Below are 25,268 nucleotides of genomic sequence, written 5' to 3' on the forward strand. Positions count from 1 at the left end.
CAGGACTGCACGGCAGGTAGTTCCTTCTCTAATGAAGCAGATGCACCAACTCCCCTTCACTTAGGGACCATGCAGAGGAGGGAAGAGGGGCAACCGCTCTGAGCTAGATTGTCACGATAGATAAAGACGCCCTCACTGATCCGTCCTACTAGAGGAAAGGAGGGTGAAATGGAGTGACAGTCTGTGTAAAACACCCACTTAAACATTCAGAAGCACACACAAGAAGGAAAAATAGTTTCTATGTATTATCCAAACATAGTTCACGTACAGGTACAGTTAAACACATGTACGTGAAAAGGGCCTGGACGTATATTCTTTAAAAGTCCGCAGTTACTGCTGAGAATGCCATTACCAGCAACTGTTATTTCCTTCTTTGTGCTTCTCGGTATTTTCCAGACTTTCTATACTGAATGGCTGTTACTACTGTAACATAATGTTTAAAAAGAACAATGCATGTTGTTTAGAGAAAAACAACTGGCATGGGGTGAAACATGAGCAAGCAAGCCTGCTGGGTGGGATGGACGCGCAGGGCTTACCTGAATCTTGTATTCAAACTGCTCCCAGTCCCTGAGACTCCTGGAGCTCATGGAAGAGTGGTACAGCAGCAGCATGGCCACCTAGGAGCAAGCAGGAGGGGCTGCTGAGCAGGGCTGCCTCTCTGCTCAGGCCCCAACCCCTGCCCTGTTCTGGGGACTCCGAGCTCTCCCAGAATTCAGCAGCCTCAGGCCGCTGCCCTTAACTGTATCAGGAAACACTTTTCTTCTTTTTAAAAAAATTATTTAATTGGGGGCTAATTACAATACTGTGGTGGTTTTTGCCATACGTTGACATGAATCAGCCACAGGTGTACATGTGTCACCCGTCCTGAACCCCCTCCCACCTCTCTCCCCACCCCATCCCTCTTGATCGAGGATTCAGTGCTCACTGTGCAAAAAGCCAGGAGCCAGAATCCCTGCACTCATGGAACCCAGGGTATGACACCTAAGGCATCCTTCATACGACAGCACCCAGAAACAGAAGGGGAGTGAACTGGATTGAGCTAAAAAGAAAAATATGACAACAGCCGGCTAAGGCCTGACTCTTGACAGCTGTCCAGAGAGGCCACAGTAATGGTCCAGTAAACCTCTTGGTCATTAGGATGGGCTAAAATCCTTGACTGAATCAAGCCTCAGCTAGGTGGCTGCCTAGACCTACCACCAACCTCCACAAGGCTCAGAAATAAAGCCCCCACCACTTGTGGGTTGAGAGAAGGCCCCCCCGCAGGCCCCTCTGGTGCCACCCTTTCACCCCCATCAGGTTCGTTTTCCACAGGTACCTTCGCTAGCTCCAGCTCTGAGCCCTCCATCACCTTCTGCACTGACACCAAGCATTCTGCAGAAGAGGGATGTTTTCGGTTTTCTGTAATGACAATAATATAGAAAACAAGGTGAATTTCCTAGAACCATCCCTGAGATAATCAGAACACCTCGCAGTCAGAGGAACAGAACGGCTGGTGGGGCCAGGAGACGACACGCACATTTCCACCTGAAGTTAATTCTATCCTGGGCTAGTCCAAGGACTACAGGGACAGTTCAAGGAGAAAACAGGCTGGGAATTCACAGCAGATTTGGGGCCTGACATAGCACTCACCCACCCACACACCAACTCCCCCTCAGCACCACAGAGGAAGGAGCCCAGATTCTAGGTCACTGTAGAGTCTCCTTCCAACTGAGGGTGCAGAGGAAGCCTGCCTGCAGCTGAGTCAGACCAGGGTTGGGGGGGATACCTGCTTCTTATGCTGCCAGGGGGGCTGGGCTCAATTACTAATACCCTGCTTTATCTTAATCCATCATCACCCTTCTGATAAGCCTCTTGAGTTGGGGATGGCAGAGAGCGCCTGGATCAAAGGTGAGAACTGTGTCCACAGCCTTATGGGGGAGGGGCTGACAAGCACTGCGCTGGAAGCTCTGACTGCCCGTGTGCTCAGCTGTTCAGGTGCCCCTGACTCTTTCTGACCCTGTGGACTGTAGCCCGCAGGTTCTTCTGTACATGGGATTCTGCAGGCGAGAATACTGGAGTGGTTGCTATGCATTCCTCCAGGGGATCTTCCCAACGCAGGGATCAAACCTGCATCTCTTATGTCTCACTGCATTGGCAGGGAGTTTCTTTACTGCTGGCACCACCTGGGAAGCCCACTAGAAGCTTTGCATGTATCTTTATTTACTCTGCACGTCAATCTTAAGAGCAATTATTAATCATCTTCATTTTATAGACAGGGAACCCATGTCTAGAAAGGTCACACGAACAGTGGAACAGAAGGGCAAGATCTCTCTCTTGCCCTGCCTGTGCCCCTATACCTATGACTTACGCAATTAATTTAGGGTTACCATGGCAAACTGTTCTCCCAGCAAGGGGAAGAAGGTAACATGGATCTTTCTGTCTCCTTGCAGCGGAAGGAATGGGAACCCAAGGTAATGAGTCCCCAGAATCAACCCCCTGCTCTACCTGGATCCCAGACTCATACTCTGGGACTGTAGTGATACTCTCCCCCAACTGGTGCAGGCCAGACTCAGAGAAGCCACCCTGGCCATACTCATCTCGGTGGCACACAGTGGGCGGCCTCAAGCCTCTGCCCCTCCCGACACCTGAGACCTGGTTCTTCTGGCTGCCCGAGCCCCAGGAAGCAGCTCCTTCCCAGCCAGGAAGAAAGGCGCTTACTCTGCAGAAAACTGCACACAAACTCCAGTCTCTCGGGCACCGGCCGCTGCAGGATTTGCTGCCCCTCATCAGTGCCAAGGCTAGAAAAAGAACACGTGTTAGAACCAGAGTACTTGGCCAGCCTTCCCTCCTGGCTACTGCATTACCTACCACCTTCCCATCCCTTCAGGCTGGGTCTCTGTTGGATCTGATGGAGAGCCAGGCCAGGCGCTGGAAGCAGGGGAGAAGACACCATTTACCCAGAAGGAACTGTGTGGTGGCTGAGAAGTGGGGACTTGAGGCCTGAGGCCCTCCTGGAAAAGACGGCACTCTGCCACCCTATTTGTGAATATGGAAAAGCTCTGTGGGAAGCAGGCCGAGAAGTGATGGAGGAGCACAGATGAAGGGGAAGTTGGGGTCAATAGTCCGGAAGGACTCAGTGTAAAAGGTCAGGACGCCTGGGAACACGTGACAAGAGGACAAGTGCGGGTGCACTATGTGTGCGGCTAGAGTGAGAGGACTATGGAAACAGGAAATCAGATCCAAGAACTGACAGAGCAGATGGGAACAAGGCTCTCAAGTGGCCCGGCAAAGTTCAGCACTCACGAGGCTGAAGGCTGAGGTGGCCTCTGAGGGGCCAGGCCAAGGGACGATCACTCTTGATCTGTGACCTTCGCCACGCTGGTTTAAGTGGAAAGGCGAGCGAAGTGTGAAGAGCAAGGACGGCAGGGAGCAGCAGGGGGCGCTCTCATACAGGCCTGGCCCCAGCCCTTTTGGCTAAATGCAGTTTCATTTTCAGAAGTGACTACCCTCATTTAGACGTTAGAAAGCTGACTTTTCAATCGAGGCTACAGATGAAGATACTGATTAAAAGGCCTCCTGTTATTCAGATCCCACATCTCCAGGTTTCAATCAACTTTCCAGAGGGCAGGGCAGACTTGAGAATCCCCCTGCAAAGCACAGAAGCATCCCAGCCAAGACTGGGAGTTACTCTGTCCAGCTCCAGAGTGATTACAAAGGCTTCTTCCAAGGGAAGCCCCACAAGCAGCACTCTGGGTAGCTGGTCTGTGATTAGGGACACCTACAAATTCCTTCAGAGATGCTAATCTCCTCAGACTCCCAAAAGAGCCATCCTCCCTACCCACCCACACTGTGGAATGTTGTGACTCTTTCTTTGCCTCATCACAGAGTAGTAATTTACCTAAGTGTATTCCATTTGATAAAAAAAATAAACATGGTACTTCGGTTAAATGTTTGAGAAATACTGGGTTAAACCCAACTGAACATTTTCTAAAGAAGAAGGCATAATACGCATTATTTCCTAAACATATCTGACCACAAAACCCATTTTTTTACCACTGAGCCCCTGATATAGCACAGTTGCAAGGAACATGCTTTGGAGAACGCTGGTCCTGGGGAAACACAGCCCATCCTTTAAGAAAACTGCATTCAAGTCTCATCTCTGGCAGGAAGCCAAACAGAACCACTGCTAGTCATGTCTCCCCCTCCTTTTCAGGCATTCCTACAACACTCACAGACCCATGCACATCATTTATAAGTGACCACTCTGTGTGAGCTGAAAGGTAGGAATACAGCAGGTGCTGAGTACGTATGGGCTGACTGACCGATGAGGAATGCTTTTAACTGGGATGAGGAGAGATCAACATCAGTAAGGCAAATATCAGGGCTTTAAGTTTTCTGGGAAAATGCCTCCACTGAACTTTGATTTGCAGATATCAAAGAGATGGGATAGCCTATTTCGTTCAGGCTATTCACACACAGTCCATTCTGAAGGAGATCAGCCCTGGGATTTCTTTGGAAGGAATGATGCTAAAGCTGAAACTCCAGTACTTTGGCCACCTCATGCGAAGAGTTAACTCATTGGAAGACTCTGATGCTGGGAGGGATTGAGGGCAGGAGGAGAAGGGGACGACAGAGGATGAGATGGCTGGATGGCATCACTGACTCGATGGACGTGAATCTCAGTGAACTCCGGGAGTTGGTGATGGACAGGGAGGCCTGGCGTGCTGCAATTCATGGGGTTACAAAGAGTCGGACACAACTGAGCGACTGAACTGAACTGAATTCACACACAGAAAAATGGAGAAACTTGTCAGAGGCATTGACTCTAATGAATTTTCTGAGACAGAAAGCCAAGTGGCCAAGGAACAAGCATTTGTTCAATTCCCACAGATGCTATCCGCTGCCAACCTAGCCCTCCTCCGCTGTCTTTCCCTGAGAACCAGCTGTCTGATTTCTGTTAGCAACAGTAGGAGCATCACAAACGAATCAGCCAGAACACATTCACCAATAACGTTTTCCCATAGAAAGTTGGTCAGCATTGCCCAGTATCTGTGATCAGGGTTAACCTGGGATTTCAGTAGCACTTCCATCCAACACACACACTCACTCTCTCCCCACTGCTACTCTTCTCCCCACCTGTCTCTTCTAATCTAAAGCTCAGGCAGCACCTTAGAAAATAACTTGGAAAATGGGCATCTTGAAATTTTGACCTGCCTTATGCAAATTTCCCACTGGGTTATAAACTTACAGTGGCTAAACCAGGGATATACATCCGTACCCCTGGGCACATCTACTGCTTTTGTCATCAGGCAAGGAAATTTATCTCCTCAAAAGCAAAAGCTTGATCCACCCATGCTGCACACTATTATCTGTTACAAGTCATACCTGGCTGTCTCTCCTTTGGTGATGTTAAAATTAAATTGTAGGTTAGTTACTGCCAGCCTAATGGTTTTACTGGCCATTGATGTTAGTTGCCTAGATCTAGTGCTTTCATTAGGGTTTGCAAAATGGTTACTAGTTACATTATGAGTTACAAAATGCTGACTTACAGGTGGTGCACAACTCCATCTATGAAGTATCCTTGAAAAAAAATCTTAAGCTAAATTTAGATCTAATTACCAGTTTATAGGCAACAAGGGGAAGAACAAGTTACGCAGTACCATGATGATGCAATTAACAAAGGTCAGAATTTAGGAAAGTCTACAAGATCAAAAAAAAAAAAACAAAACAGAGTGGGGTGTAGAGGTAGAAATGAGCAAGACACAAGACTGGAGGGAAGAAATGGGCCCCTGATGAAAGCTCTGAATACCCAAACTGAAGTTTTTAGATTTCAACCTCTTGGCAATGAAGAGTTGCTGAGATCCATGAGCTGTTGAGCACACAGTTTTGAAAGCAGGATGGAGGAAGGTCTTGAGATCACACTACAGGGATACCCAGGACTAAGAATAGGTTAGAGAAGAATGAAGTCATGAGAGTCTGGTATCCAGAGGGAGAGGAAGGGATGTGAGAAATCTCCTGAAAGGACAAACTGAGAAGATGGTGACATTAGAAATCAGTGCCCAGGTGAGGGGAGAATTCAAAATGATGCTGAAATGTCCTGTGTCTGGGTAACCGGGAAAAAAAATGGTGTCCAGGAATTCCCTGGCAGTCCAGTGATCAGGGCTCAGCACTTTCACTACCAGGGCCCAGATTCTATCCCTGATCAGGACACTAAGATCCCATAATCCATGCGGTGCAACCAAAAGAAAAGAAAATGGCAGTGTCTGTACCAAAATAAGAAATACAGTGGCTTCCTTCACTAAGGCAAGTGGGCCAGTCAGAGCCAAAGGGACCTTTAAGAAATCATATTAGACATCTCATTATCAATATAAATCTCAAAAGATTAAAAAACCAAAAAAACCCACTCTAGCAAACACATCTGTCGTGGGGGCACTCAGCCCCACTAGAATATCAACTGTATTTTCATTCACTCATTTTCACCTAACAAACATTAATTAAAACTAATCACTGCAGTCCTAAGTTAGGTGTAGAGGACCTGAAGATGAATTAGACCCAGACCCTGCCTTTGACAAGTTCAGTTCTACCTTGTTTCCCTGTCAATGAGCTGCTGCCTATAAATGCAGCCAACCTGCTTCACAGAGATGCTGAATTCCAGTTCCCCCATTCTGTGTGTGGATACAACGCATACAGGTGTGTGCGTGCTCAGTCGCTCAGTCGTGTCTGACTCTTGCGATCCCATGGACTATAGCCCGCCAGGCTCCTGTCTCCATGGCATTTCCCAGGCAAGAATACTGGAGTGGGTTGCCATTTCTTCCTCCAGGAGATCTTCTTGGCCCAGGGATCGAACCTGTGTTTCCTGCATTGCAGATTATCACTGAGCCACATAGGACGCCTCAACACTTCAGATCTTGGTCTGGGGGACTCAGCATCTATTGTGCTTTCCTTTAAACTGGGAAAGTCGGTCCTCTCCACTGTCCCCCCAATTCCTTACATCATGGTTTGCCTGTACTTTTGCCCATAGCACAAAGAAGTAAAAGGTCAGTCAGTCTGCCCTTCATAATTCCTTAAAGTTGAGGGTACAGGAAACAAGATGAACCATATGAGCTTTAAAAAGATAAATATAGGTTATGGCTTGACCCATCTTTGCTGGGTTCCAGAAAGGTGAGGCAAGAGAAGGAGGGCCCACTCCACTCATTTCGCAGATAATTGTGAAGTTCAAAGGAAATGTGCTAAAGACACAGATCTAAAACGAAGAGGCCTAAACTGAGATCCTGGCTACATGACAAGCAGCTTACCAAATGCTAACTGACCTCAGAGAATAAGTTAAATGAGGTAGGTGAAAACCCCAGAAATGCGCTAATGGGTTAGAAAAGCATAAATCTGTGCAGTGCTAACAAGTTAAAAGATTTTTAGGTCCTGCTTCTTTCTCTCAAGTTTATGAGCTTCCCCTTTCTTCTTTCTGGCCCCAAAGGTTGCAAAGAGGGTTTGTGAGGTAAGGATGATCTTGTGAGATAAGGAGGGCTGTAGAAGACTCTTGTTGAGACAAGAGGACAGGGAATGCCAGGGCAGGCTCCCAGAGAACAGAGACGTGGCAGCTCTCCTACGAAAGAGCGAGGAAGCCTCAAGACGGGACCAGAGTGAAACCTCTCTCGTAGAGACACACAGTGACTGGAAGACGTTCCAATCCGGTGGCGCTCTCTGGCCAGCCAGGAAAGGAAACAGATGCAGTTCCCACCGCAGCCTACAGCTGCACTAGAGGCTGCAGGGAAGGCAGTGCAGACTTACATGCCGTCAATGATCCTGATGAAGACGCCGCAGTCCTGCAGCTGCAGCACAGCCTCCACCGGGTCAGCCAGGCGCAGACTGTTCACCTGCGAGGCAAAGGGAAGCACTTGGTGAAACCGTCTAGTGCAAAAAGCTCTGGGGTTTGCTCCTTTCCCCAGGTGTTGGCAACTCTGCTTGTTCTGAGTGCCTGTGTGCGTCCTAAGTTGCTGCAGTCGTACCCAACTCTCTGCGCCCCCCTGGACTGTACCCTGCAAGGCTCCTCTGTCTATGGAATTCTCCAGGCAAGAATACCGGAGTGGGTTGCTATTCCCTTCTCCAGGAGATCTTCCCAACCCAGGGATCGAACCCGCATCTCTTATGTCTCACTGCATTGGCAGGCAGGTTCTTTCCTGCTAGTGCCCCTTCTGAGTGCCTATAGTTGCAGCTAAAGGAATGCAGGAACAGGCGATTCTAGGACTTTTAATTTCAGCAAAGGAATGTTGCTGCACCAACTCATCCACTAAAGGCCACCTGAAAACTGCTCTCAGAGTCCTTCCTTTGGCTTCTTATCCTTTGAATAAGAGCTTAAGTTCTCCTAGAATGTTCCAGCACTCAGGTGTATTTTAAATGTAATTGGGCATAAAATGGTTCTAGAAAGAATGAAAGAAACTTGTACCCCAAGAGAGGAACCTGAGGCTGGGAGTGAGGGGTAGGAAAAAGAAAGGCTTTTTTTATATAGCCCTTTGTATTTCTTGAATGTTTACAGCTCAGATGTTATATTTACAGCCCTTTGTATCTCTTGATTTTATAGCTCTTGAAATCTGAATTTTGTATCCACTTAAAGTTGATATTAAATATCAGGTATATTTTATATACTCCCACACAGATATAAAATCTCATAATAGATGCATTTTTAAATTCTTTCCAGACATGAAACTTTGGCTGAAGCAGGGAGAAACGATGGGAACACACGATAACAAAGAAAAAAGGAGGGAGGAAGGAAATGCAGAGCTACAAACCCCAAAGAAAAACGTGTCAATTCAGATTCCATCACCTTTCCCGTTCCTGGCCTTCAGGCAGGCATTCATCTAACTCAGTCTTTGCCGCTAGAAAGTTCACCAGCAGTCACACATAGATGAACCAGGTACACAGGGTATTCAACAAGCACGCATGGTTGACTTCTACAGGAAAACCTCATAAATTCCACTGGTACCAAGTGCAGAAGTCTGGGCTAAAGTTTACCTTTGCGATTCCTTATTAGGAAGGAAGAGTTTGCTAAGTCAGTCAATCACATATGCAAGACTGAAGGAGAAGGGAGACATATCCTGCTTTACAAGGTATTTTTAAAAACTTCAGAGTAGCAGTTATGCGCAAATGAGTACATTCTATTAAATGTACTCTTTATTTTTTTTAATTGAAGTAGCTGATTGACAAAATTGTTTCACAGTGATTCAGAATTTTGCAGATTATCCTCCATGATAGGTTATTACAAAACACTGCAAATAATTCCTTGTGCTATGCAGTATATCCTTGGTGCTTATCTATTTAGTGTAGCAGTTAATCCCATACCCCTAATTTGTCCCTCCCCCTCAAATGTGCTCTTCAACAGGCACTAGAAGAGGCTCCCAGACAAGGATTTTGAATCCAGCTCCTACGTCCACTAACTTGCCAGGAACATTTGTTACCAATTTTGTTTCTTTCTGCGCCTATTTTCTCGCTTGTCAAACTTACCTACCTTAGGGGGCCAGTGTGTGTTCAAATGAAATTGTGGATGAAAGAACACATTATCAAATAAGAGGACTAAATGCAAGGCTCTGCTATGGTTAATAAAAATTAAAATAATGAAACAGATCCAGCAATACTTCTACTTCTTAGTTAAATTAGCTGACTGCACTGGAGAATCATGAGAATGAGAATGAAAAAAAAAACAAAAAACCAGTCATCAGTTACAGAAACAATAGTACTTATTTCCATTAAATAATTTTATATTGAGAACTTCTAAATGAATCTAAAGTGGATTGAAAGTAAAAAAAAAATTTAAGTGTGGAATATAAAATAGAACCTTTCATTGGACTCTTAAAGATAATAATTTATACCACCTTTAGGGGCACAGGTGTGTGTGCGTGCGTGTGTGCATGTGTGTGTGTGCTTAATCTAATTAGAAAAGGCCCGTGTGCATTTTTAAAGAAGATTCTGAATATTCCAAGCCACAGTCCCTTTCTATCTGTTGAAAATGAAGAGACTACAATGACTTAAGCATCCAAAAACTATCTTCTTTTAATATCTGAACCTACATAAATACATTCAAGGGCTGTGAATGCTCATTCACTAACAAGATTGGAAAAAAATCATACCAGTTAGCTAGTTTAACTTGAGGAATCAGGATTCATCTCATATCAATTAAGCAATAACTCAGCAACAGTTTCTTTCATGGATATAAAAATATATTTCCTTCCTGTGCATTATTTTGCTCTCAAATGGGAAATCATTTAAAAGCTGAGGAAGCAGACAAGCTCCTTCATCTCTAGTCAGGATATAAAATGTGAGAGAGGGCCAAGCTCACTGAAGAACCCAGGAACTTCCTGTGAGGCTACCAGGGTCATTTACGGTTGCTGAATCTTAAAGTTCCTTATATGCCCTACAACAATTTATTCACTATAATTGCTGGGTACAGAATAATTTCAAGCCGTACTTCAATTTAAATAAAATATAGGTTTATCTTTACATTAGAAAATAAATTACGGAAAACTTGGAAAACAAAAAATTCCACTCACTCTAGTATTTTAATACCTGTACTTCTAGCATTTTGATTTCTTTCTCCTTTTTCCTAGGTCATTAAAAAAGAAACCACCGCTGTGACTGTCACACGCATGCGTCTGTGTGGATGCCACTCCTCTCACTAACAAGCACCATTCCATGTTGCTACAGTGTTATAAAATCCACTTTAGCTGCCTAACGTATTTCAATTGAAAAATTGTATCTAACTATATTTTAATATATTAATGTACGTTCATTCTGATTTTTCAAAAAAAGCATACAAGTATCTGCTGTTAAATAAAACCAGTCTTTTTTGTGTCTTCTCGGTAAACTGTAGTAGTCACTATAAAACCAAGCCTAAAACCGATATAAATAAACTGATAAACTTAAAACAATGCAGCTGAAGGACCCCTAAAGATCACTTAATCAACTGAACTAGGCACACAGACACTACTCAACCAGTCTTTTCCTGGGCAAGAGAAGAAAGAGATAATGCTTCTAATACACACATAAAACACTGAAATGTAAATAAAAAATATAAATATAAAACACCCATCTTAAACTATACAACTAAAATTTGCATCTATTTCAGAAGCTGAAGATTAAGAACACACGTTTTGGACACTAAACACATTATTTCCTGACTACAGAATCGACAGTGATTATAAAGACAGTTTTAGTAAATCCACCTTACTTGGAAATTAAACATTCATTTCCTAATTCTGTAATTTTTTCTTAAAGGTGGCTCTTTAATTAGTCTTTTTGATCAGTAGTTAGGGTGACTACTAAAATACCCTCTACCAAATAGCATGCCCAGGCAGTACTGTATGTACTTACTCATTTTATTTATTTATTTATCAGCCACTCTGTGGAGCATATTTATTTATTTATTGGTCACTCTGTGTGACGTGTTATTTACTTATTTATTTATTGGTCACTCTGTGCAGCATGCAGGACCTTAGTTCCCCAACCACAGATCAAATCCATGCCCCTGCAGTAGAAGCATGGAGTCTTAACCACTGGACTGCCAGGGAATTCCCCCAGGCAATATTTTAATATTTAAGTGTTTTTTACAGACATATCTCATATTCTCATAATAACTCCATGAGGTATTATTATTATTTCCATTTTTAAAATGAGGTGCTGAGAGGCTAAGTAACTTGTCCTGGGTCACACAGATAAGCCAGAGCAACGATTCTAACCAAGCTGGGCTGTCTGCCTCTAAGATCCTCGCATGTCATCATTACACTGTGTGCAGCTTCTGTTTCTCTGTAGCTTTAAGCTCCCAATGCTCAGCGTTATTTTGTCATTTGCCATTGTCTTAGGCAGAAGTATATGAAAAGACCTAGCAGAAGAATTTTGGTGAAGTAACCAAGGCACCAGGAGGACAATGGAAGCTGACAGAAACACAGTAAAGAAAGCAAGGAGAACTTTGCCCTGAGATTAAAGGCCTTTCAAGACCAAAGTCCCTACACGTCAACGAAATCCAGCATCAATCCTTTTACAGAAACGTGAAAGAAAAAAAAAAAAAAAAGAAAGAAACATGCACATGGAGGGGGCAGACATGGGTTCCCGGGCTGTTCTGCAGCCACCCTTCCCTTCACTGAAAGGGAATATATACCTCAGAGAGGCCTTTTCTAAGCTATACAAGTGAAGGCATGGATCACTTGTCAGCAGCAACATCATCAGAAATAATCAAAGTTAAATACCAAGGGGAGGGCTTCCCTAGTGGCTCAGTGGTAAAGAATCCACCTGCCAATGCAGGAGACATGGGTTTGATACCCGGTCCCAGAAGATCCCACATGTCTCGGAGTAACTAAGCCCATGCGCCACAACTACTGAGCCCACACACTGCAACAAGAGAAGCCACCACAATGAGAAGCCCACGCACCACAACTGCAGAGTAGCCGCCTCTCGTCGCAACTAGAGAAAAAGCCCTTGAAGCAATGAAGGCCCAGCACAGCCAACAGATAAATAAATAAATTTTAAAAAACTGAGGGGAACTCAGCCATAAAAAGAACAAAATAATGCCATCCGCAGCAACAAGGATGAACCTAGAGGTTCTCATACTAAATGAAGTAAGTCAGGCAGTGAAAGACAGGTACCACATGATACCATTTATATGTGGAACCTAAAAAGAGGCCACAAATGAACTTATCTACAAAACCAAAATAGAGCTACAGAGATAGAAAATAAACTTATGGTTACAAGGGGGTAAGGAATAAACTCGAAGATTAGGACTGACGAATACACACTGCTACACATAAAATAGATGATTAATAAGGACCTACTGTACAACACAGGGAGCTCTACTCAATATTCTGTAATGGACTATACGGGGGAAAAAATCTTAAAAAGAGTGGATATATGTGTAACAGATTCACTTTGCTGTACGCCTGAAAGTAACACAACATTGTAAATCAATTATACCCCAATTTAAAAAAAGCTACAGGGAAAGGCAAAAGAAAACTGTGTTTTCTTTATCTGGAGAGGAGAAGACTCTACATAGCTCTGACTCCTAGAGAACTCCTCTCTCACCTCTCCCAAGCTTCCTGGAGAAGTGTGGCTCACAAAAGCAGAGGAAGACCACTCACCCAAGTGAGGAGTGCAGCCGCCCGGGTGGCATGGAGCGTCATCTTGGTGAAACCAGACAGTCACCCCGACGCACCTGGAACCCAAGAGAAGAGTCAGGGTGGTTAATTACATCAGATATCCACGATGAAGGAAGAAAGGGGAAATGGCTTCATTTACCAGCTTCGATAAGTTACTCAGCACTTAATCTACCAAGACATCATTGCAGTTTTTAGAGAGCTCAGAGCATACATCAAAATTATTCTATATAACATACAGTGTCACAGCTGACAATAAAGAATTCTGCATTTAACGTCCATAAGCTCTACACACAATCTTTCTGTCCCTTAGAAAATACAACACTCAAAGCTGGACTTCAGCCCTACTCTTTGGGACATGGTGCCCTTAAAACGTGGAACAAACATCGTTTTTCAGACACATCTAGGTCTGAATGCTGAGTCCATGTGACCAAGCTCTTGTGACCTTGGACAAGTAGCATTAACTTCTTTTAGTCTCAGTTTCCTCACCTGCAAAAAAGGATCTGCAAAAACCTCTCCAGGTTATTTACTGTGATGCTTCAAGATAAAACAGATAAAGCAAATAGCATAGTGCCTGGCACACAGTAGGTATTCAATAAATGATCACAATCCTTAAGCAAAAAGATTGATTTCTGGCTCTTTCTGTAGGTACCCAAAGTCTGCCTAATTAACAATAACCAAGTCTTTGGGGAAAACCATCAAATTCTGGATTTCTGTATCCCCCACACCAATATCAAAGACATGGCTCCAATGGGAGACTGCTGCTGCTGCTAAGTCACTTCAGTCGTGTCCGACTCTATGTGACCCCATAGACGGCAGCCCACCAGGCTCCCCCGTCCCTGGGATTCTCCGGGCAAACACACTGGAGTGGGTTTCCATTTCCTTCTCCAACGCATGAAAGTGAAAAGTGAAAGGGAAGTCACTCAGTCATGTCCGACTCTTCCCGACCCCATGGACGGCAGCCCACCAGGCTTCTCCATCCGTGGGATTTTCCAGGCAAGAGTACTGGAGCAGGGTGCCATGGGAGACTGGATGAAGCCAAATCCAATGCTGGTAGAGATCCCAGGGGACAGTTAATGAAAGATTAGGTACTTGTTCTGGTATTTTTACTCCCAATTTTCCTTTCCAGTGGGAATCTTCCATCTGTCTGCCAACCTGCTCAAGAGACCACACACCCGGTGACTACATATTCCCCAACATCTCTTAGCAGCTCGCATAATTCCCACAAATCTTCATGAGAGTAATCAGCCCCACCCCCACCTCTTACTGCCATGGGTGCCAAGTCTGTCAGTACTCTAGTAGAAGGAGGAACAAGAGTGGCAAGAGCCACATCACCTATAACTTTCCCCATATATCAGCATCTCCAAGCTGTGGGTTCTGTGGGACCAACACATGCTGAGTACTATCTGAATACAAGGTGCTGGGGATAAGACGCCATGCTTGTCCGTAAGGAGCTCACTGTCTAATAGCGGAAAGAGATACATAAATCTGATAATCCACTACCCATCATCTCTTAGGCCTTCCTCTGCAAGTGTACTCTGCTTAATAAAACCAACCAAAAAGGTTATTTTCTTAGTCCTTACATATGCTCATCCTGTGCTGGAAGCTACATGGGAAATGGGAGACAAAGACATGGTCCCTGCTTTGAGGGGCTCACAGAGGAAGTAAAATTAAACATAGAAGCGCACTAAATAATAGAATAATTAAATGCCAAATATAACTAAATGCTAATTGTAATTAATTGCTTCCTGACCCTGCAAAACCCAATGTGAGTCCACCTGCCATACAAACATCACAGTTTTGGAAATGAGCCAATTCACCCAGGTTTTGGCAAAAGCAAGTGTAGTGGTTAACAAAGAGTTCTCAGGAGGGCAGAGAAGCTAAGGGGCTTATGTATTCCTCGGTTTTTGATGATGTTCACCCAGTGTGGCCCATCTATGGGCACTGACTGTCTTGCTCCCTCAACAGGATGAAGGCAGATGGCCTCAACTACTGAACTGCACAAAGTCTTTTCTGTGGTTGGTCAAAGTTATCACAAGGACCACGCTTGGCCCTTGGAGTAAAGGCAGCAATGTCCAAGTGCAAAAAAAATAAAAGTTCAGAGCTATTCAGGAACAAGGGCAATGAGGCCCTGATCACCTCCCCGTCAACCCCACTGCTGCCTCTCCAGACTCACTGTCCTTTTGATGAGGCCCAAAACAGCAGTCAGAAATTGCATTTGCAACCGGAGGTGGATCTTGCCGCCTCTGAGAGATTCCACAGCTGTGTTGCTAAAAATGACCTGACCCACCTCTTCCCTTCATCTCAGAGGCAAAACACACAACCCTTACGTCCTCCCAGGGGAGCCTGTCTAATACTGGTGTCAAGGCCAAATGCCTTCTTCTGTGCTCCCCAGGCACACGAACAGGCAGAATTCAATATTCAACATAAGGAAAGACCTTACCAGGTCAAATCCCACAGAGGGGCACTTTCTCAGAGACAGGACACTGGGGTGAGAGCCTTGACAGCAGCTCATTCACTCACCGTGGGTAATGAATGACTGAAGCCAGTGGCACAGCTAGACCTCGGCAATGGGACTACGACTTTAAGCAGACCTTGGCTTGGAACCCTAGGGCTCCCAGCCAGAGCACCATCCTCCACACCCTCCCCCTGAAATCTGAGGCAGGCCCCACCCAGAAGACTGGGTGATGGTGATGGAAAAACAGATCCCCACGATTGCAGCCTGGAACCATTTCACAGAAAGGTCTGCTAAGATTCACCCCCAATTCAATCAGGCAACTCACCCCCAACCCACCCCCCAAACCCTCAATCAACAAACAAACAAAAATCTTGAGATGCAGGCCCTCTGTGGACACCTTCAGAATTCCAACCTATCTTTTTCTTTGAAAAGAAGCGCCCTCAGCAGAGAAGGCACTCTCTCTTTGCCCTGGGCTCAAAAAGGAACCAAGACACAAAAGCAGCTGCCTTATAAACCAAAGGTCTTGTATCCTCTTGACATTTTCACAACTCACATAATGTAACTTCCTCATGTCAGGATCAATCCCCACATTTAAGGTAACCCCTCTGTCTCCAGAGAAGATAAATCAGGACAAAACCTTGACACTCAAGAGACATGCAGGGACCTGGCCTGTACCCTCTCTGGGTCTTAAAGAGTTAAAACCTAGTCCTGGTTTCCTACCAGGGCTGAAGCTAATGCAAACCACCTGCTCAGATGGAAGGACCAGGACTGGAGGGTCAGGTTGCTGAGCTCTGGGGTCTGTTCTGGAAAAGCTTCAGTTTTAAGCACTGACCAAATACAGGCCAAAGGCCAGAGTTTTGAGTTGTGGCAGCACTACTCTCCTCACCCCGCCCCCCAAATTGGGTGCCAGCTCCTTCTGAGACCACTTCTTAGCCACTGACTGCCCTCATGAACACCATGATAACACCAAAGTGCCCTGTGGTCTCAGAAAGCTGCAGAACTGTACTCAGAACAGGGGCCCTTGCCTCTGCTGAATCTTCATTCTTTTAGGCGCTAACTCCCATTCCCAGACTTTTGGGACCCAAAGCCCACACAAACCCTCACCTCAAAGGTTCCAGCTGTGTGACCCACTGCTTTTCTACCATGGGTTCCGAAGGCCCACAACTCACGAGAGAAATGGCTGTCCCAACTCTGTGCCCATGCAAGATTTACTACTACTTACCTAGACAGCCTGCCTGCTTGTGACCTCCATACGTCTTTCTAAAAGGATATCCCCACATCCAGAGTGAACACCCTAATCTTGAGGGTGCTCCTTTCCTCTAACAGGAGAGGAGGCACACTCAGGCAAGCACCCAGACCTAATCTGCTGGGTTACTCCAGAGTGACCCAGCAAAGGCCAATTCATGTCACCACTGGCTCACAGGTCATAAAGAACAGGATAGGAAATATCCTGCTGGTGCAGCCCTGGCTAGGAGGAGGTAAAAAGCCCAAGAACCAGCAGCTCTAAGAGAAGCCAATGAGGGGAAAACACAGTCCTCTTCAACCCCTGAGGAGTTCTGAGCAGGAGGTCCTGTCCAACTCCAAAGGGTTTCTCTGCACTCCTGAGGTCAGGGCAAACCAGTGGTGCTGGCTGTACTCCCAAGCCCTCGAAGGGGCTCACTCTGGACTCAGGCCTCCCCCTCTGCACGAAGACCAGCCCCTCTGTGTAGCCTAGAATTTGGCCCAGTGTCCCGGTGAGGAACACGCGAAGGACTGCAAGGGAAACCAAGGTTTCCCTGGTTTCTTCAAAGTGGCTTACTAGTATCTGCCCTTCCCCCTATGCTCTGTAGGGTCCACATCAGAAAGATGTGGGCACAAGGGCTGCAATCAAGAACCAGATCTGGGGCCTACAGCCCGACACTACACACACACCCCGACTCCAGCAGCTTATCAGCACCTGCCCCCACTGCTATATCAACACCCCCTGGTCTCTACCAGCGGACAAAATGAACCTTTTCACTCCCCACCGTTGTGTACACACCCAGGCCTCATTCGGGAATAGACGCTCTCCCGAGCTGTCTACAGCTCAACGTGCAGGCGCACACGCTTTCTCCCTCCGAACAAAAACACACGCTGACATCTACGCGAGGGGGAAAGAAAGCGACCCTTTGCTCTAAAAGGCGCCAACTCCCGGATGTTGGCAAGCTCTGCTCCCAGCGCCTGTTTCTGAGTGTTTATTTGCTCTCCCTCTCCTCTCCCTCCCCTTCAAGGATGGCGCAGGAAAGGGAGGTGAGGGGGGAGAGTCCACCGCACCCCCTCCTCCATGTTTGAACAAAACCCCAGAGAAACAGTGAGGGAGAAAAAGTCTCAGTGCAGGGGGGGGAAGGGGAGGGGGGCCTTACCAGACTCCCAAAGCCACACGGATCTAGAGGTTTTAATCCACCATTAGCATTTAAATCTTGAAAGGAGAGGAGGAAGTGGGGAGGGGGGGTCTAGTGGAAAGTAACCCCCCACACACAAAAGAAAAGTTGTTGGTTTTCTTCTCAGTCAGCCTGGCAGGAGCGATCTTCCTGGCTGACAGCCAGAAGTGCGTCACAGCCAGGAGTCTGCTTTCTTTAAAGGCGCAGCGAGCTTCCGCGAGCGGGGAGCAGGGCACTCTCCGCGAGGGGGGAGGGGCGGCAGTCGGGGGCCGGGAGGAGGGGTCCCCGGCGCGCCCGAGCGGGAGCTGCCGAAGCCGGCCGCAAACAAGAGCCCAGGACGCGCGGGGTGGGGGCGGCGGGGGGAGGAGCCGGCAGACAAAAATACTGAACTGCGACAGTGGCGAGCGCCAAAGCAAACTGTGGCATAAACACAACGAAACGCATCTCACAGAGGCCTGCCTGACAAACCTGATAGCCCCGGACACTCCCCCTTCGCGCTCTTAAGACGGCAGTGACAGCCCGTCCATCTCTGGCCAGCCGCTGCAGAGTAGGCCGCGGGCTGCCCCGCCGGTTAGATCAGCCCTGCCTGGAGGAGAGCAGGGCAGGGAGGAAGACCCGGGAACAGAGGCTTTAGAGAGCGCACGGGACGCAGGCCCTCGGAAACAAGGGGCGGCTTCCTGCCGGCCCCGGGGCGGGTCGCGTCTCTAAGCACACACGCCGCTCGCTCGCACACAAAGCGCCGGCCTCCGTCCGCGGGCGCCGCCTGCCCCGGGACATGGCCGCCCCGTTCCCCGAGGGAACCTCTCCAGCCCGTACCTTCTGCGTGGCTAGGCCGGGCTGCTGCGCCGCGCCCGCTCCTCCCCCTCGGCCACCCAAACCAGGTGCCCGGGCCCACGGCGGCCCTGGAGCGCGGGCCTGCGCTGTCCTGTCCGGGTGACTGCGGGCTATTGTCGGCTGCGGAATGGCCGCCAAAACCCCAGCTGTGCTGCCAGAACCTAATCCCCTGTTCCGCCGAGCACTGGTGGGGAGGGGCTGAGGGGCCGAGTCTCGGGACCTCGGGCGGCAGGCAGGAGCCCCTCAGCAGACACAGGCACTGGGACCCGTCGGCAGAGTCTGCTCCCGCCTCCCCGCCAGGGCCGAAAAGAAAAGATGTCTGACGCTCATAAAACAAAACCACAGTGTTTCCACCCCCCAAACAATGACCCTCACCGATCACAAGAGAAACCCACCGGCCATCAGGAAGCCCCTCATCTTATCTGCACTTACACCACAAACATTTATTAAGCACCTACTATGCAAAAGGTACTGCTAGAGGACACTCTAGAGAGCATAGTCGTGTCCCACTCTTCGCCACCCCATGGACTGTGTAGCCCGCCAGGCTTCTCTGTCCATGGGATTTTCCAGGCAAGAATACTGGAGTGGGTTGCCATTCTCTTCTCCACAGGATCTTCTCAACCCAGGGATCAAACCTGAGTCTCCTGCATTGCACGCAGATTTTTTACCCTCCGAGCCACTAGGGAAGCCCAGAGAGCACACAAAGAAGAATTACACCAAGCATCTGTACTAAGGTAGGTTATAATTCCACAGGAGATAAGCAGTGTGACTTGAAATTATATTTCAAGACAGCATGTGCTAATTTTCACAAAAAAAGACACAAAAATTCTAACCAGTCGAGAGTAGGGAAGGACTATAAAAACTGATATTTTAATCTGGCTCTTAAAACACATAGGTAGAACTTGCCCACATAGAAATGGAGAGAGAAGTAAGGAAGAAGGAAAGCAGAAAGATATGGACATAGTGGAGGAACAAACTTGAAGGGAGAACTGGGGTAAGATTTGGAAAATTCTGAACTTCAAGAAATGGAACAAAGATTTAGATATTTATTTTATCATTTGTTTCTAGCACAGAGATGTGGTGTGATGAGAAGTGTACTTTGAGAAATTATTCTGGTATATAAATGAATGAGACTAGCAGCAGGGAAGCAGGTCAGAAGGCTGCCATAACAGACAGGAGACAGGCAATGGGTGGGGAGGTTGAAGGTAAGAGAGTGGAAAGGGCAATGACAGACACAGTGGGGACAGGATGAAGGGAAGGGAATGACTGAAAGCTGAGGGAGGAATTGTAAAGAACAAAGTGTGAGGGGTGGGAGGGAGGACAGAGAAGCCATATACAGAATTAAAATAAGTGTAGAAATGCTAGGGATCACATTATTAATAGAACAAGAAAGAAAACAAGGTGCAATAAATAGCAGCTAATGCTTACTGTGTGCAGACTATGTGCCAAGCACTGTTCTGCTGGTCTCCTGCGCATTAATTGTGTTAAACTCATTAATCTGAAAAACTCCCCTCAAAGAGTAGATACTATTATCACTCACCTGTACAGTGAGTAAACTGAGCCACAGAGATAAAATAATTTGCCCCAGATCACACAGCTTGTGAATCGCAGGACACTGAGTCTCAATTCTCCTATTTGTAAAACAAGGATAGATACTTATTTTGTAAGATTGTGATGAAGATTCAATAACATCTATAAAATGCCCAACACACTTCTTGTGCTTAGTCGCTCAGTAGTGTCCGACTCTTTGCAACTGGAAAGAAAAGATGTCTGATGCTCATAAAACAAAACCACAGAGTTTCCACCCACCAAACAGTGACCCTCACCAATCATGAGAGAAACCCATGGGTCACTGGGAAGCCCCTCATCTTACCTGCACTTACACCACACACATTTATTAAGCAACTACTACTTTGCCAACAAAGGTCCGTCTAGTTAAGGCTATGGTTTTTCCAGTAGTCACGTATGGATGTGAGAGTTGGACTGTGAAGAAAGCTGAGCACCGAAGAATTGATGCTTTTGAACTGTGGTGTTGGAAAAGACTCTTGAGAGTCCCTTGGACTGCAAGGAGATCCAACCAGTCCATTCTAAAGGAGATCAGTCCTGGGTGTTCTTTGAAAGGAATGATGCTAAGGCTGAAACTCCAGTACTTTGGCCACCTCATGCAAAGAGTTGACTCATTGGAAAAGACTCTGATGCTGGGAGGGATTGGGGGCAGGAGGAGAAGGGGACGACAAGAGGATGAGATGGCTGGATGGCATCACCAACTCGATGGACATGAGTCTGAGTGAACTCCAGGAGTTGGTGATGGACAGGGAGGCCTGGCATGCTGCGATTCGTGGGGCCGCAAAGAGTCAGACACAACTGAGCAACTGAACTGAACTATGCAAAAGGTGCTGCTAGAGGACACTCCAGAGAGCATACGTACTCAGTTGTGTCCAACTCTTTGCGACCCCATGGACTGTAGCCCACCAGGCTCCTCCATCCATGGGGATTCTCCAGACAAGAATACTGAAGTGGGTTGCCATGCCCTCCACCAAGGGATGTTCCCAACCCAGGGATCAAACCCAGGTCTCCTGCTTTGTGGATTCTTTACCATCTGAGGCACCAGGGAAGCCCAAGAATACTGGAGTGGGTAGCCTATCCCTTCTCCAGGGGATCTTCTTGACTCAGGAATAGAACCGGGGTCTCCTGCATTGCAGGCAGATTCTTTACCAGCTCAGCTACCAGGGAACCCAGCACACTGACTAGCAAGTAAGGCACAGGGTGGTACTTAAAGGTCAATTCCTACTTACGGGTTTTGGCCCCTTTTCACCAAGATGTCCAAGCAGAAGTTCACTCACCATTTGTCAGGGAAGCTAGTGGGGTGCTTCTCCCTGAAAGAGACTAGGTCCCCAGCCAGGATGCTTGCTTTCCTTCCATCAGTATGCTTCTATGGATTTTACTTTATCAACACCCCGATTACTGGTTATCTTGTGATGGGGTTAGATTGTAGGGGACTTTCTACACTGGGTTTCTTTTTATGTTTGAGTTTATTTTTAATAACCATGTATTACACTGGTGATCAGAAAAATGTGTCTACATACTGCATTTGTCATTTGTATTCCCTTGACTATATATGCAGGGAAGTCTTGTTTTCACATCTAGAATGTAAATTCCTCAAGGGCATAACCATCTATGATACCCCATAGTACCTAGGGCTCCTTGAATCTGTTCCACGGAACTACATCTGGATGGAAGGCTTCTGGCCTTTTCAACCTTCTGGCCAAATTCAACCTTCTGGCCACCAGAGAAGGACTGTGCTGAGTAGTGGGGGTGTTCTGGAAGGGGTCAAAACAAGGCCCATTGCTGCAGAGACCTCCATGGTCCCACTTCTTCTCCTGGGCAGACCCTGTATCCTATTCCCATCGTATCACTTGCAGTCTGTGGTTAGCAATTGCTCTTGGTATTCAAATATGCACCAGGAAAGTAAAGGCAAAGCAAAAACCAAAGCTTTTATAGAAAAGCAAAGAGGCAAACATGATTTAATGACTGGCATGATCAATACTCCAGAAAAGGTCTGAGGTGAAAATAGGAGGCAGGCCTCCTAAAATCACCATTGCCACATCTGGCACTGTGTCAGCTCTGAAGCGCCCCAGCACACGAAAGGATTGATACTGAGTCTCAAAAGAATACAAGAAGTCCTCCTCCCGCTCTCCCTTGGCTTTAAACTCAAGACAACAGCTTCCAGCTGTGCGGCCTCAGAGGCGCTGAACTCTCCTCTGGAACCTCTCCACCGCAGCTGCCAAGCTTCTGGGCCTGCTCTTCAGGACAGCCCAAGGAGCTGGGCCAGTTTCCCTGGCCTCTCCCTCCCCCACCACAGAGCGCCACTCCCCTCCCTTCCCCGGCCCTCCCCTCCCCTCCCAGGGCAGCCGGCCAGAAGAACCTCCCCACCCCTCCTCCCAGCCTAGCCAGGCAGTCAGCCGGCCATGGCTACTGCTGGATTCCACAGCCCCTGCTCACAGTCCCCGAAAGATTGCGATAAGAGTGGTAAAACCATTTTTAAAAGAAAGAGAAGGAGGGGAAGAAAACGACACCTAACACAAAATCTGAAAGGCTTCAGGTAGAGGTTGGAGGCGTTGGGGATGGGCGCAGAACGCACAAGGTGTTTTCAAGGCATCTGGTATATCTCCTGAATTGAGTGGTATATGGTGTATGGGTATTTATTATTCTTGTTTAAGATATAAACATTATGATTTTTTAAAGTGTATTATCATTTTTACAAGTTTAAACTGAAGAAAGGAAGGGAGCTTTTCCCTGAGATGGTTCAGGAATGAGTGGTTCTTAATACGAACCATTTGCCTGGCATTCACAGTCCTGTGGGACCCGGCCCAGGTCTTACCTTCCACAGTCACTGCCCTTACCCAAACCCTCCACCCTGCCAGACTGGTCTTCGCACTGTCTTCTGAGGTCCCTCTGAACCTCACACCTCAGCCTACCAGCCTGGGAGGGAAGCTTTCACCACAGAAAGCTACAGGCTAAAGCCTAATGAGAGCCTCTCTCTCAGTCCCTACAGGCCCTCCCACAAGGAATGTTGGCAGGAGAAATGCTTATGGATCCACTACCCTATGCAATGCCTTCTAAGTCCTTCCTCTGCCACCTGATGTCCCAGCATAATAAATACCTAAAGACTATCATTACTGTTGTTGCTGTCACTGTTGTAATTAATAGCTAGCATTTAATGAGCACTTGGTATATGCCAGACACTATGCGAAACACTTCTTAGCTTTACTGTGTTTAATCCTTACAATAACCCAGTAACACAATGACCCAAAACACTATGATTATCCCTATTTTACCAAAATGGAAAACTGAGAATGGCTACATAACTTGCTGAAGGTCACAAAGAATAAGTGCTGGAGGTAAAATCTGAACCCAATTTGAGCCCAGATCCCATCCTCTTACATGGTCCTTTTATCTAATTCTCAGGAAGTCTTAAGGTAGGTTTTATTTCTAAAGATGACAAAATCTGAGACTCAGAAATTAAGTGACTTGGTCACCTGAGTAGTGAGTTGTCTATCTGGTCTCTAGACCATTCTCTGATGCTCTCAAATCATTGAATAAAAAAAAAGGCAGCAGCACATCCTCAGTGGCTCAAAGAAGCCTCGCACCTGTACCTCCTCCCCAAAATCAACTGTCTAATCAAAAACATTCAACAGTTCCAAGTTCCAAGATAACCCCTAAAGGGACTTCCCTGGTGGTCCAGTATCTAAGACTCCACACTCCCAGTGCAGGGGACCCAGGCTCAATTCCTGTCAGGGAACTAGAGCCCCCATGCTGCAACCAAGAGTTTTCATGCCACAGCAGAGATCGAGGATCCCGTGTGCCACAGCTAACCCCTGGCGCAGCCAAATAAATAAAGCATTTTTAAGTAATCACTAAAGTTTTTTTCTGAAGATGCAAGAGCTTTATAAACATTAAAGGGCCAAAACTCTTCTGAATCAGCAAGCACAGAAGAGAAGTCTTCTCCTAGAAGAGATGTTGGACATATCTAAAGGGTGAGAAGCCATGGAGAAAGAAGGCTGGAGGAAATACCATTGGCTGGAGGGAAGGACAATATTTCAGAACCCTGACCTGGAGCTTATTTACCAGGCCTTATTCTCCCTCTCCAGAGGGTAGGGGCTAAGTAATGAGGCAGTGTTGGCAAGCCTGAGCTTCCTGGGGAGAAAAGCAGAGGGCATATCAAAACCCAGAGAGGATTCATTATGACATCCAAAAGGCTCTATTCACTTCTCCCTCAAGGAGGTCTTTCTGCAAAACACCTAAGAACCTGTTCACCCTGTTTCCTTGTCACAGAGGAGCAAACGGCTCTGTCCCTACAGGCAACATGTCTAGCATACTGTTTGCTCACAAGCACAGAACTGATGATGAGAACGGTCAAAGAAACAAAAGGAACAGTTTTAATGTAAAGATTTGCAACTCCTGGAGACAGCCTTGCCAGTAATAGAAAACACACTAGGTTTGGTGTTGGAAGTGACTGGAGGGAAATTCTGCATCAGCCACAGACTGTACTTGTGGCTTTCAAGCAAGGCACTTGCCCTAACTTGGGCCTCAGGAAAAGGTGAGGGTCAGATCATATCTAAAGGTATCTCCAAAAATTTCCCATGGTTCTTTCTCCAGGACACCATTCTCAACAACAAGAATCTTGTAATAAAATGAATTTCCTCAGTACCTGGTCAAAAACCTCACCAGTTAGGGCTTCCTTCTCCCCCAAATAGCAAGTCCACTAGAAACAGGCACTTTGTCTGTCACCCTACTGGGTCCCATGCCAAAGCGAGGCACTCAAGGGTGTTTCATTAATCCTGATGAGAGGAGGAGGTCCTCAAAAACTGGTAGTTCCAACTTTGTATGGGGTACAATGAAAAGTAATAGGAGCCATACTTGGCATTTACAAGGTTTCATAAATAAAAGCCACAGAGAAAGTGCAAT

At 46.7% G+C, this 25,268-nt stretch overlaps 1 protein-coding gene and 1 long non-coding RNA gene across 13 annotated transcripts in view; one reads left to right on the forward strand and one right to left on the reverse strand.

Annotated features, from left to right (window-relative positions):
• NUMA1 (nuclear mitotic apparatus protein 1) overlaps positions 1 to 25,268 on the reverse strand; it is a 72,166-nt gene that overhangs the window by 18,097 nt on the left and 28,801 nt on the right. For 4 of the 12 annotated variants that reach the window (XM_086340536.1, XM_086340534.1, XM_086340533.1 and 1 more), the window contains exons 1-6: positions 17,949 to 18,256; positions 13,095 to 13,168; positions 7,765 to 7,850; positions 2,698 to 2,777; positions 1,316 to 1,398; positions 537 to 617 (exon numbers count right to left, since the gene is read on the reverse strand). In XM_086340536.1, coding sequence (XP_086196662.1) covers positions 537 to 617; positions 1,316 to 1,398; positions 2,698 to 2,777; positions 7,765 to 7,850; positions 13,095 to 13,136 — 372 coding nt within the window. In that variant the 5' untranslated portion in view covers positions 13,137 to 13,168; positions 17,949 to 18,256. Of the gene's footprint in view, positions 1 to 536; positions 618 to 1,315; positions 1,399 to 2,697; positions 2,778 to 7,764; positions 7,851 to 13,094; positions 13,169 to 16,789; positions 16,936 to 17,587; positions 17,756 to 17,948; positions 18,257 to 18,434; positions 18,574 to 18,782; positions 18,923 to 25,268 lie in introns of those variants that run through there. The other 8 variants (XM_086340535.1, XM_086340525.1, XM_086340531.1 and 5 more) reach the window with 5 other exon arrangements.
• On the forward strand, positions 18,869 to 23,476 carry LOC147358203 (uncharacterized). Its single transcript, XR_015142147.1, has 3 exons — positions 18,869 to 19,268; positions 19,411 to 19,534; positions 23,347 to 23,476. It is a non-coding gene; the product is annotated as an uncharacterized LOC147358203 (long non-coding RNA).

This window comes from Bos grunniens, chromosome 15 (assembly GCF_055505025.1).
Source record: "Bos grunniens cultivar Pamir isolate PY7600 chromosome 15, Bosgru_T2T1.0, whole genome shotgun sequence".
Lineage (NCBI taxonomy): Eukaryota > Metazoa > Chordata > Mammalia > Artiodactyla > Bovidae > Bos > Bos grunniens.